General features: G+C 40.6%; 1 protein-coding gene across 1 annotated transcript in view; it reads right to left on the bottom strand.

Annotated features, from left to right (window-relative positions):
* LAMA3 (laminin subunit alpha 3) overlaps positions 1–12002 on the bottom strand; it is a 122638-nt gene that overhangs the window by 27192 nt on the left and 83444 nt on the right. Inside the window, exons 43-48 of the mRNA XM_019473746.1 lie at positions 11306–11419; positions 7435–7544; positions 5461–5541; positions 3976–4082; positions 1252–1302; positions 709–860 (exon numbers count right to left, since the gene is read on the bottom strand). Coding sequence (XP_019329291.1) covers positions 709–860; positions 1252–1302; positions 3976–4082; positions 5461–5541; positions 7435–7544; positions 11306–11419 — 615 coding nt within the window. The remainder of the gene's footprint in view (positions 1–708; positions 861–1251; positions 1303–3975; positions 4083–5460; positions 5542–7434; positions 7545–11305; positions 11420–12002) is intronic.

Consider the following 12002-nt stretch of genomic DNA (forward strand, 5'->3'; position numbering starts at 1 on the left):
AAAGAAAAAAAAATCCAATAAATCAGCCATACACAGGAGACAAAAAGCAAAAATTCACTGGGTTAGAACTTTATCCAAGGTAAATAAAAGCAGCATTACTGACATGAAGGCTGACCAATTGCTGCCCAAAACCTGGGCGTTTTTATCTGTGAGTATAGCAACTGCTATTCCAAACAAAGAAAATTTTTTTAGGATGAATTGTGGTATTGAGTGGTTAAACATTGGACCAGGCTGCCCAGGGAAGTGGTTGAGTCCCCATCCCTGGAAGTATTTAAAAGACGCGTAGATGAGGCGCTTAGGGACATGGTTTAGTGGACATGGTGGTGTTGGGTCGACGGTTGGACTCAATGATCTTAGAGGTCTTTTCCAACCTTAATGATTCTATGATTCTATGAATGTTGGGGTTTTTCGGTAATGCAGAGACATGAAGCGCTGGAAAAAGACAGAGCTATAGGGAAACCTCAGAGATATAGCTTTCAAGGTGAGCAGGCCTCAGAAAAAGCAGAGATACTGATTCTCTTTCAGAGCATGACATGGAAACAATAGCTGTCTTCTAACAGGTGAAGCCCAGTGCTGTCAGCATCTGGTATTTGAAATCAAAAGTTGATGTATGTTTCCTTGCAAGCTGACAAAAAGATGGCGTAAGTTCCTAGGTTCAGCTCTTACCCGCTTAATCTGAAATCCATTTTTCTGTTTATGTGTGCCTACCTTTAAGTCCTTGATGCGTGTTTCCAGACGTCTCATCTGCTCCAGCGTGTGGGTACTTGCATGGACGTTTTGCAGCTGAGACTTGATCAGCTGAAGCTCGTCACCTATTGTGCTCAAATCCTTCAGCAGTGTAATTACACAGCTATCGCAAGCTGGAGGGAGCATGGGCAAAGGAAAACAATACATATTATTGATATTTGGTGCAGAGAATATTTCACTGAGTACATTAATAAATGAGATGCACGGGAAGCACTTTGGTGCTTGTCACCTGGTACCGCCTGAAGAACAAAGGCAACAACAAAACCCACGGTGTTAAGGAGAGTGACCAAAGCCAGAAATAAGGAGAAGGCCCCATTTACATCTGGCTAGCTGACCACCTCTTTTATCATTTTTCCAAGTGTTTGGTTGAATGTTTGCTTTTAAAAGATTCATTACAGGACACCTCCAGTCCTTTTTAAACTCTGCTACCCTTAAAAGAGTCATCAGTATATGTCTGAAGCCAGCAGGCAGCAATCTAAGTGCGGTTCTATTTTTTTTACTTACGGTCACAATCTTCATTTGGATCCACATCTTTTGGCTCGTTATTAAAACATTCTGAAATCACAAGACTGTCATCAGTAACCAAAGTTTTCTTATGGAAATACTACTATTGCATTTTTGCCCTCGCTTTTCATGGTTGGCAGCCATTAAAACATGGTGCTGCCCTTTCATAAATCCATACCCACCATAAACGAGCTAAAATGCCCAGAAGGCTTGAGCATGCCAAAACATTCAGCTCCCACTTATATCTTGCTGAGATCAACACCTTTTTCATCCCTCAAAGGAAACTGACTGTAAAACACCCCCTCCCCCCCCCCCCCCCCATATATGCTACTTGGGTAGCAGCAGGAGGCTCTCTCACATCAAGTGTGCTGAATGTATTGCTAGAATTTGCCTAGAATACCACCACCAGGATTGGAGCCAAGACTATACTGTTAAAGCATTTTACCCAGAACTTAGGTTCAAACCCCTTTATCTGCTTTAGCATCCATGTTCAAACCACAGATTCTGATTCCCCAAAGCATGTCTTACCCACAAGGAACTGAGAAACGTTTATAGCCTTCCTTCACACCTGTCACAGCTTGCAAGATTAAGGGATTAATCAAGCTTGAGAGAAATCCACAGTGTATGCATGGAAGGAGGCACTCTATGTAACCCAAGGCATGGAGCCTGGACCACAGATACAGGTGGTATATAACAAACATTGCCCTCAGACTTTCCAACAAGCTAGCACAAGTGACTGCCTGTCCAGTGTGCTGTTTTGGTTTGTTTGTTTGTTTCACAAACCCCGTTATAAGAAGCTTAACACTCTCCAAGTGCACGTGGGATTGTAACATCCTGGGATCCTAACTTCTAGGAGGCAGGAGAGGAACTGGCTCCTAAAAATGCCATCATATAGGACAGGAGTCTCCCCACCTTGATGCCCAAGTCCCTTTTACAGGCTTGGTCCTACTGCCAAACTCTCATCTTCTCTTGAAAACGAAAGGGGCTGTGCATGTCTTTTACTCTGAAGGAAAAGGATGCACTCAGGGTATAGGCTGCTGCTGTCAAGAGTCAACAACAGCTTGCAACTGTGAGAGGTTACAGTGATAAAATTGGACCTGAACTTTAACAGCAGCATGAAACAGCCTGGAACAAACTGCCTAGCTGTGTCGTTTCCTTTGGCACTTGCACATTAAGTCATCAGGAAGTAAAATGGGATTGGTAGTGAGTGCTGCTGCCAAAAGGAGACAAGTCACTAAGAATATATTTGTAAGAGAATGAAGGAAATTATTCTGAAATTCAAATACCCATGCAGTTCTGCTGTTGTGTAATTCAGCTAACACCAGACACATTTCAGCTGTTGCTGTGAAGTACCAATTAAACAAAACTATTATTACAGCTTGTGCACAAACAACATCAGCCAAGAAATAGTGAAATGAAAAAGTCTGGCCAAGTGCCGAACATCACGGACAAGAAACCTGCTAGAACATGCTGTGCTGACGATCACAGAGGGTTTTATTCCTAATGCGGAGAAAGAGCCGGCTGATCAGAATATATAATCGGAGACAAACTGAAAACAAACTGGCTTGTTGAATTTTGCCCTACAGATTAGTTCGTCCTAGCAAACTCTTCCTTCAAAAAGAAAGGAACGACACAACATCAAACACGGCTTGGATCTGTTCCACACAAGGTATAAATATAATAAAGATGCATTACTTCAATGATGAAATATGAAATGAGAACTAGCTATTGAAAAATTGCACCAGCTGCCAACAGCAGTTCACATCACTTGCTGGTTTTCTAATATCTGTGACCAAGGAAAGATAAGGTGATCCTTGGCGGTCATTTGAATGCAGTATGAAGAGCAGAGCAGAGCAATGAAGAGCATGGGAGTATTAGGAGTTATTAGTTTGACACTTCACTAACATCTGAGGAGGAAAAGCTGCCTACAGGGAAAGAAGAGGGTAATTTTATTGGGGAATGAAAACATGGGAGAATCAAGGTCCTTTTCAGGAGCAGTGGCCTACGTGCTTCTGACTAGAAATGAGTATCCCAAGGGATTGAAGTGAACTGAGGTAAAGACAGTCTGAGGAACGTAGGCTCAGGCCCTTTACTTCAGAATTATAATAGATAAAGCAAACGTATGCCAGTGGCATATTATAAGAGCTTATAGTAATGCAGTACATGTGTGACTGATACTGGGAAAGTCACGGATGTCTTAGATGGCAGAATGACGTATAGCAGGATTTATAAAACAGCCTCCTGTGTCAGGTCCTAACTTCCGCTGTAAACACAGTTAGCTTGGATACCTAAGATGGCAGTGCCTGATGCAGACTCTGAAGATGTCACTGATCTGTCCCAAATACATTTTAAAAAGGCATATTGAGACGGCTCAGTTTCATAAGCCCGTAACACAGACTGGCAAGATATGACTTAACCATGTCAGAAGATGAACCATAATGCATTTAAAAACATACCCGTGAAACAGAAAAACAAAATAAAATTGGTAGTATTTATGAAAGGAAATACATGACAAAATGGCTTACAAGGGTGAACTCGATTACTCAGGACAGCCCTTGTATTACCATGGTGTTATGTTTTAGGAAACCTTACTTTTTGTTAAAAACAATCTGCATTTCCTGTAAGTCTACATCCTTCCTTCAGTTCAACTGATCTAAGTACTTTCCTTCTCTGCTTCCCAGAGAGAAAAAACGGTCCCTTCCATGTTCACAGGCCCGCACGTACCTCCAGTCAGGCGGTCACAGCTAGCCAGCTGTCCATTATTATTACAATTACATTTCTGACAGTAGCCTCCATATTTCTGTGGATTTCCAAAATATCCTGGAGCACAGCTAGATGAAGAGACACAAATAATTTTTATTAAATATTTGAAGCTACTTTTGTGAAATATACTTTCCCTTAACAAAAAACCCCAGTTATTCTCCTGAAGAAACTCTCGAGAACTTTTGATTTCATGTCTTGACTTAGACAAAAAGGGTGTCATTTTGGTTTACAGTGTCCTCTGCACTATGCTAAAAATATCCTTCCAAGTACTGCAGAAATTTTTTCTAAAAATAAAAGAACTCCCACAAGGCTCGCATAGGAATAATTCACTTAATCTGAAAAAATACAATGCACACAGTTACATGCATACATAGAGAATTTGACAAGGCTTAACCCAGCAAACAGACTGGTCTGTGATCCCACCAGAAAACACATATTAAGGAGGATCATACTGCAAGCACATGTTGAGATTTCAAACAGCAATGGCACCGAATGACATTATCACCCTTCTGCTGGGTGATACCTCCTCTTGCCATCTGCCAGCAAAGCAGTCTGTGCGAGTGATGCCTAAATATTTTATAGGTAAAATATATTGTCCAGACTGGCTAGCTAATACTCCTAGAAGGCACTCTGTTGTAAGATCTAAAGGGCCATGATGAGCAGCTGAGGTACAGCTAGATCTGGAAGAGAAAATCTGTCTACAACCTGCAGCTTAGATGTCAAAGCTAACAGTCTTGAAGCACAAGACAATGTGCTACTGGAGGTACTGTCTTCAGGTGAGACATCATGACTTACTGGCCTCAAGTTTCCAAACCAGATAACACCACTCCATTATGCTTAAATTCCCCCTGGATTTGAAACTCAGTGAAATTGCTTCCTCTGCCTGCCTGAAACTGCCATGCTGTTCCTCTTGTGCTTTGCCAAACCACTGCAATCTTCCAGCAAAAGAGATGGCTTCAGCGTTGTGTTTGTACACTCTACCTGTGGAGCACATCAGAATGACTTGGGATGAAGGGTATGGTGTTAATGGGGTTGCTGTTGGATAACTACAAACACTGAAGCACCATCAGGTACACTGGAGGAAACGGGAAAATGTTTTTAACTTGAAAAGGGACAAAGTAAGTGGGAATCATTATTATCAGAAAGAGTGCAGGATAAGGCAAGGCACAGGGCACTTAGGCAAAGAGGCTGACATTTCTCTTTTGGTAAAAACTGTGTAGTCACTAAATAGGCTGTGGAGAATTGTTTACATTTCTTCAGGGAGTGTTGGGTTTACGTCTAGAATTATACTATAGCACCACACTATAGCAGCTGTTTATATAAATAGATACTCCCTAAGTGTGTGCATACTATGCATGTGCATACATCCATATATTACCCAATACAGACGTACCTCCTTCTATGGTACCTCTCAAAAACCTTGGTCTTGAGAAACAAGTCACTTACCGTTCACAACGAACTCCAGTATAGCCTTCTTTGCAGAGACACTGAATTTCTTCGCCATTTGCCACACAGCCAGTTGCAAATCTTTGTGAAGAAGCAAAAATATTATTGTGAGCACATCATCAAATAGGTTTTACACTCTAAAGGCTAAGCTCGGCTAAATGACTTTCAGATTAAAAAGTTTTTATACCACTAAATTACTTCTCAGCTAATTTAATTGCCTCTAGATAAATTGCTGTGACTAATTCTTTGAAGTTTCATAATTTTCCTCTAAATTCTTTCAGTGGACTAAAAAATAATAATTTCCTGACCCTCTGGACTGAGTATAATAGTTCACTACCCAGAGGAATGCCTAAATAAACCTTAATAGTGATGCTGTAAAATAAAACAAGCCTGGGTAGCTATTTTATCTTACTATGCAAGAATCAATAGCCTATGCTAGACAACATTTCCTCTTGTTTGGATAGCTTTTTTTTTTTATGGATGGAAACATCAGATGATATTTTCATGTAGCTAATATTGTTTGAGGTTTTTTTTTAACCAAGGCAGAATAGAGTTGTGCACCATTTTGGGGAGCTCTAGAGTATATCTGGTTAACACAATGAACATTTTTGTCTGCTCTTTCTAGCAAACTCGTCTAGATTCACATTTCTCTGGGAGGGAAAACCATTATTTGGCTGATGTTTGGTAAGGAGAAGGCAAGAGGTGAAGCGCAGATAAGCCATGTTTGCTATTTCCAGTTTTTAACCTATAAACAGCTGGATAAAGCAAGTCTGTGTACCAAAGATAGATGTCTGCACTAAGAATTACATATAATTTGACTAGGTGGAAAATTGTCAACTCCAATAATGCCAGGTGAGGTGCATTTCCTATGTCAGGAATGGCATTTACCACCCTAATGTGCAGCTATGAAACTGCACAGGTTTATGGTCTCCCTAGCTATTTCAGCACTCTTAAAACAAAAGATGACTAAAAATATGTTCAGTCAGCCTCAGGCAAGCACCTGCAGAAGAGGCCAATGCTGTCAAAACCAGATCTATCAGAGAGTTCTCTGATAAATGAAAAACTTGTCTATTGTCTGCTAGTGTAAATCTCTTACTTAAGGCTACCTGGTGTAGCCAAGCAGCTAATGCACCTGGCAAATACTATGTGGTGCCTTTAGCAATTTATAGCTTAGTTTTTTTTTTTAAAAATCTGTTTTTATTTAACACATTTCACATTTCAGAACTGACCAATGATGACAAACAATGTGGCTAAACATACAATGCATTTAAAATGCAGTTTACTGCCCAATTTTAAAAGCCTGGCAACCTCATTAGAGCCAAGGAAATTTAATTTTTTCTAGCTCAGTATGTTTGCACTTCAAACGGAGCTTCCACCTGAAAAGCAACCATACTCTTTCAGAAATCTAGATACACGCTTAAGAGCTTTAGTGTTTTTACATTATTTTTGCATCTTACTAAATTTTCTGAATTCATATAAAAGGCTTGTTTCATCGTTGTCACTTATCTCCTAGCCAGAGTAATGGTGTTAAACGTGAGACTAAAGGTAACTTACATCTTGCATTTCAGTAAACAAGATATAGATTCTGGATATGCCCAGTAAGGGAAAAGACTTCCATCCTGTACTTCTCACTACGAAGGAGTTACTGGTGGTTTCGTACATAAGCCCATCACAACTGCCTGGGGCTCCCCCAGGCGATGAGCAGCGTGCCTTTGTGGTTCAGAAACTGAGTGAGAATTGGAATACTCAGCTTATTAAAAAAGGCAATGCCGTGAGACAGAGCACCAAGTTACTGCTGGTCTGACGTGCCTCAAATGGGTCTGATGCCCCACCATATTGGATGATATGAGAATACAGACAAAGATCGTTATCCTCCTATGGTAGCAGGGGTTTGGGTTGGGGGTTTTTTTTTCTTTTTTTCTTTTTCCCCTCCCCTTTACCCTCTGCTTGACTACTCATGACCCTTTACTGTACCTGTTTGTATAAGGGCAAGGACACACCCGACAGGAACCTTGAGTGGCATCTCCAAAATAACCATCTTTACAGCGCTCACATTTCTCCCCAGCAGTATTATACTGACAGTTCTTAAAAAAGAAACAAGCGAGACAGTTAACAGTGCTTTACCACACAATATGGCTTTATTATTATTTTTAAAAAAATTATAGCTAATCTACTCAGAGGCTATGTTCTTTCCCTTCCACATAATCAAGCATTTACTGCCAAACTGCCTTCACAACCAGGATAGGTTGATTCCAGTCATTCTCTAATTGTAGAAAGCACAATTTGCTCACTATTGTGGAAAAGCAACAGGTAAATAAGCGGCATTAACCATATTTTTAAAGAAATTCAGTTAGATGCGTAGTTTGTTAAGGAACATTCCATTAATGAACTCTCTATGTCTTGATATTTCAATTAAAAATCACTGTGTTTAAATGAACTTTAGATTTTGCATTTTAACACTAATTAGAAGGCAGATATCATTTAAAAGCATGCAATTAATTGAGCCCAAGTACATTCTTAAAAAAATCCCATGAAATTAATATAAAAAGTGTTTCTCGTAGTAGATTCAGATTAGAATTGAATTTCATGTACTTTCCCCACTGTATATGTAATTTGTATTTATCTGGGGTAACTAGAATAAATAATGAAAAGCAAAGGCTAGGAAAACAATTGAAACTGATACAACTGAGCCACTTTTTCCATGATAAAACTGTTTATTCCTGGTGCTGTCTAATTGTCACACACATTTGGTTGGACTCAATGATCTTAAAGGTCTTTTCCAACCTAAATGTTTCTATGATTCTACATTTATACATTATGGGAAGAGGATGAGCAAGTTGCTTTTGCATTACCTAAAGCGATACTAATTTAAAATAGAAGTTGTTCAAATACATTTTTGAGCAGCCATAAAGATTCCATGTGACGACCGCTCAAGAGGCATTAAAGCTCCCAAGTTCTAAAACTGTTTTCTTCAATGTGCAACAGACTGATCCAGTGTCCTAGAGTTGAGGGTGTACTAATAAAGTGAAAGATGGAAAAAGAAAGTGGGAAATTGGCTGGAAGCAGTCACTGAGCAGATTGCACTCCCATTTCATGGACTTTGATGGCTTAGGGCTACGGTTGAAGGCCCTACTACCATGTTTTGCACCAGAGGGGCATTTTTCCCTACAAATGAGAAACAGTTCTGTCTCTACCATCTCCTCTTACACTCCATTCTCCTCCACATTTCTTCACACCCAGATTCCCTCAACCACATCAACAGCCCTTCCCTCAGACTCTGCACGTAGTAACCTCTAATTGGTTTTCATTTTGGTTAAAGAATTAAATTTGTGGCTCACTTGTGAAAGGTTCTGGGAAAGAACAGGAAAAGCTCCAGTTCACATATGGGCCATTTAACTAGAGGAAGCTGAAGTAATATGAAGACACTATGTTTGTAAAAGGAACCATTTTAAAATGCAGCCTCTATAAAAGCTGAATATACTCCTGCAAAAAGCCCATGGAAAATTCAGACTGTTTCTGAATAATTGCTGTAAATTTTGATAATCCTGAAGAATAAATTAAACTGCAAAAAGAGTAAAAGAGAGGTATTTAAAAATATTTGTCTTGGTTTCATCTTGGAGCAACCTCCTCCCTCCCCCCCCCCGCAGTTTATCTCCTGGCTTTTGTTTTGTTCACTCTGTCTATAGAAACTGAAGCAATTCCATAGTTGCTGAAGAAAGTTTAAGATATTTCACATATAAGCCACTCCGAATGTGCCATGCTGTTCCTCTAGCTATATGGCATAGAAGGACTGGCGAACATAATCCCGTACTCCCGAGGCATGGTGGAATGAAGCCAAAGCGGCAACTCCCTCATGGGTCTTCCTTCAAGTTCCACAGGGCCAGAGACACCCCTGGAGTCACAGCATCTCCAAACCATCAAGTATTGCAAACTCTGAAAGGAAAACTCTCAGCTGACTCCACATGCACCCATATGGTACAAGGAAGCCAGAGTAGAGTGTGTCAGGGCCACAACAGAAACACCTATGTACGTGGGGTTATGTGACATGAGACAACATGTCATGGGATGAGCAAGTCTCAGCACCATGCTGCTGCTGAGGGAACATGCCTTTCAGGAGGAAGGGCAGGGACCACGAGGACACAAAGCCTGATTAATGGCAGAGGGCCGGCTTTTCCCTACACACGAGAACCAGTTCATGTGTCTTCTCCATCTCCTCCTGCACTCTGTTCTCCTCCACTTTCAGCAGCGCAGCACTGCACCCCTCTCCTTCACCAGCACACAGCAGGATAGCTATCACCCGAGCTGGGGAGGATTGCACTGCTGCCACAGAGGAAAGAGTCAGCCTGGGCTTAGCCTCACAAAGCCTTCTCTGGAAGCTATCACTGGAGAGAAGCTGACATGTGAAGGTACTGGGGTCCAGTGCTCCAGGTGAGCAGGAAGAAGGAGGCCAAGTGAGCCAGCTTTGCACTTTGGATATGAAACTTGACAACTCCACACTGGGAAGCCTCCTTGTTTTCTCTGCACCACTGCAGGTCTTTGTCCCATGGCTCCTCTACAGAGAGACAAACTTGCTCCTTATTAGGTGGAGGCTCATGATGGAAATACAGGCCCTCTGGGCTTTCATTTTTCACCGCATTATCCTGGATGACTTTGCTTGCCCTAAATTTTGTCCCAGGGCCAAGTGTTGATTTAGCTCTAGCTATCTGAAAGTTAATCCAGCTGTGACAAGGAGGGGACAAAGAGAAACCTAAAGCACATACTTCATGAGGTAAAAGTGAAATTTGCTTTTTTTTTCCCTTTATAATTTTCATCTGAAGTAAAACTTCCTCGTCTTTATAGCTCTGCTGCAGCACTTTCCTGTCACAGCCTGCCCTGCCTCTCCAAAGCAGCAGCCTGTAAGTCATCCCCCAGAATGGGCTGAATTGGTTTATAGTTTCCATTAAAGCAAGAGGGTTGGTTGAGACAAAGTCGGGGGGAATGACATAACGAGCAGGAATGCACCGCAGGCAGAACGGATGCAGCACGAACAAGGAAGAAATAACAGAGAAGACAGACCATGAAAGATGTTGGCAAGGTTCTTGTTTACACAGTAAGTGAAAAATTAGTAAAGTTTTTAAGTGGGAATTTTTCAGAACGAACCGTTCAAAGAAGCGTCAGGGATATAAGCTGGAGAAGCACAGTCGGCCAAATGTCACACTTGCATTGCTACGAGGGCTGATCCATTCCTATGAGGCTGCTTTGGGTTTAATACAGTGTGCCAGGAAGCAGAATCTGCCCCACTGTATCTTCTGTAACAACTGAAATTTTCTAATTAATCTAACTTTTATCCCCTTTCTCTCATCTTATTTACTCCAATTTTTTTTTAATCCATCTAGCTGTAAATTAAGATTAGTGGAGATTTAGTGATGCTGATTAAACAAGAGATTCTGCAAAAGCTATGCTATGCATTATTGCTCTATTTGTCAGTGTTGGCAAACCCAAGTATATATGTATAAAACTAAGGACTGCATATGCCAGGATAAGAACACATATTTATTATAAATAACTGCAAACACTTACATATGTGCTCATTTGGTGACTTTTTGCACCGTGAGCTAGCAAAAAATATACGGGAAAGAAGGAAACAAAAACAAGGACACAAATTATTCTAATCACCCACAGTTATGTTAAGCATACATGTAAGTGTATGCAACTTAGGCTCATTAACAGTACAAGATGTAGAGAATGAAGCATGCAAGGATTATTTTTAGTTGCTAGGAATTTAACAATACTGTATAGTGCATACTGCTGTAAGGTAAATTTTTTTTTTTTCAAATTAATTTCTTGAATGTTAGGATTTACTTACAATACATTTTCCAGTACCATCTTGACACCTATTTGAATTTCCATTGCAGTTGCAGGGGACACAGCGTCCAGTAAATAATCCTTTATTCTCACGATAAAATCCAAGGCCACATTCCTAGACAGTAAGAAGAGAGAAAAAAAAAATAGTTTGTGTTGGTGGGAAGAAGTTTTACAGGTTATGGGAAGGGTATTTTGAAATTGTTTGCCATTTCCAAGGAGTAGTGAAGGTGTGCATTTCCTGGCAAGCTCTTCTAAACCCATATTATTCCATAAATAATAAGTATTTTAATGCAACGAATGGCAACAAAGAATGGAGCTGAAGAAGTTTCAGCCTAAGCATCTGAACCCTGTGCTCTACACTTTATGGTAGCGGGGATTTCATCAGTTTGACTAACCTCTGAGCAAAACACATTTCCTGTGGCTATGTACAAAGGTGTAGAATATGACTTTTAAACTACAGAAAAAGATTTGGATATAGATTCTTACTACAGTCTTCTCAAAGAAGAATCCTCCTGGGGGCTATCACAACTCAAATGAAGCACATGATTGGGAAAAACCAGCATGGATTCACCAAGGGCAAATCGTGCTTGACAAACCTGATCACCTTCTACAGCAAAGTAACCTGCTCGGTTGATGTGGGGTGAGCGGTGGATATTGTCTACCTGGATTTCTCCAAGGCTTTCAATATGGTTTCCCAC

Source organism: Aptenodytes forsteri, unplaced genomic scaffold, assembly GCF_000699145.1.
Source record: "Aptenodytes forsteri isolate BGI_AS27 unplaced genomic scaffold, ASM69914v1 Scaffold23, whole genome shotgun sequence".
NCBI classification, from domain to species: Eukaryota; Metazoa; Chordata; class Aves; order Sphenisciformes; family Spheniscidae; genus Aptenodytes; species Aptenodytes forsteri.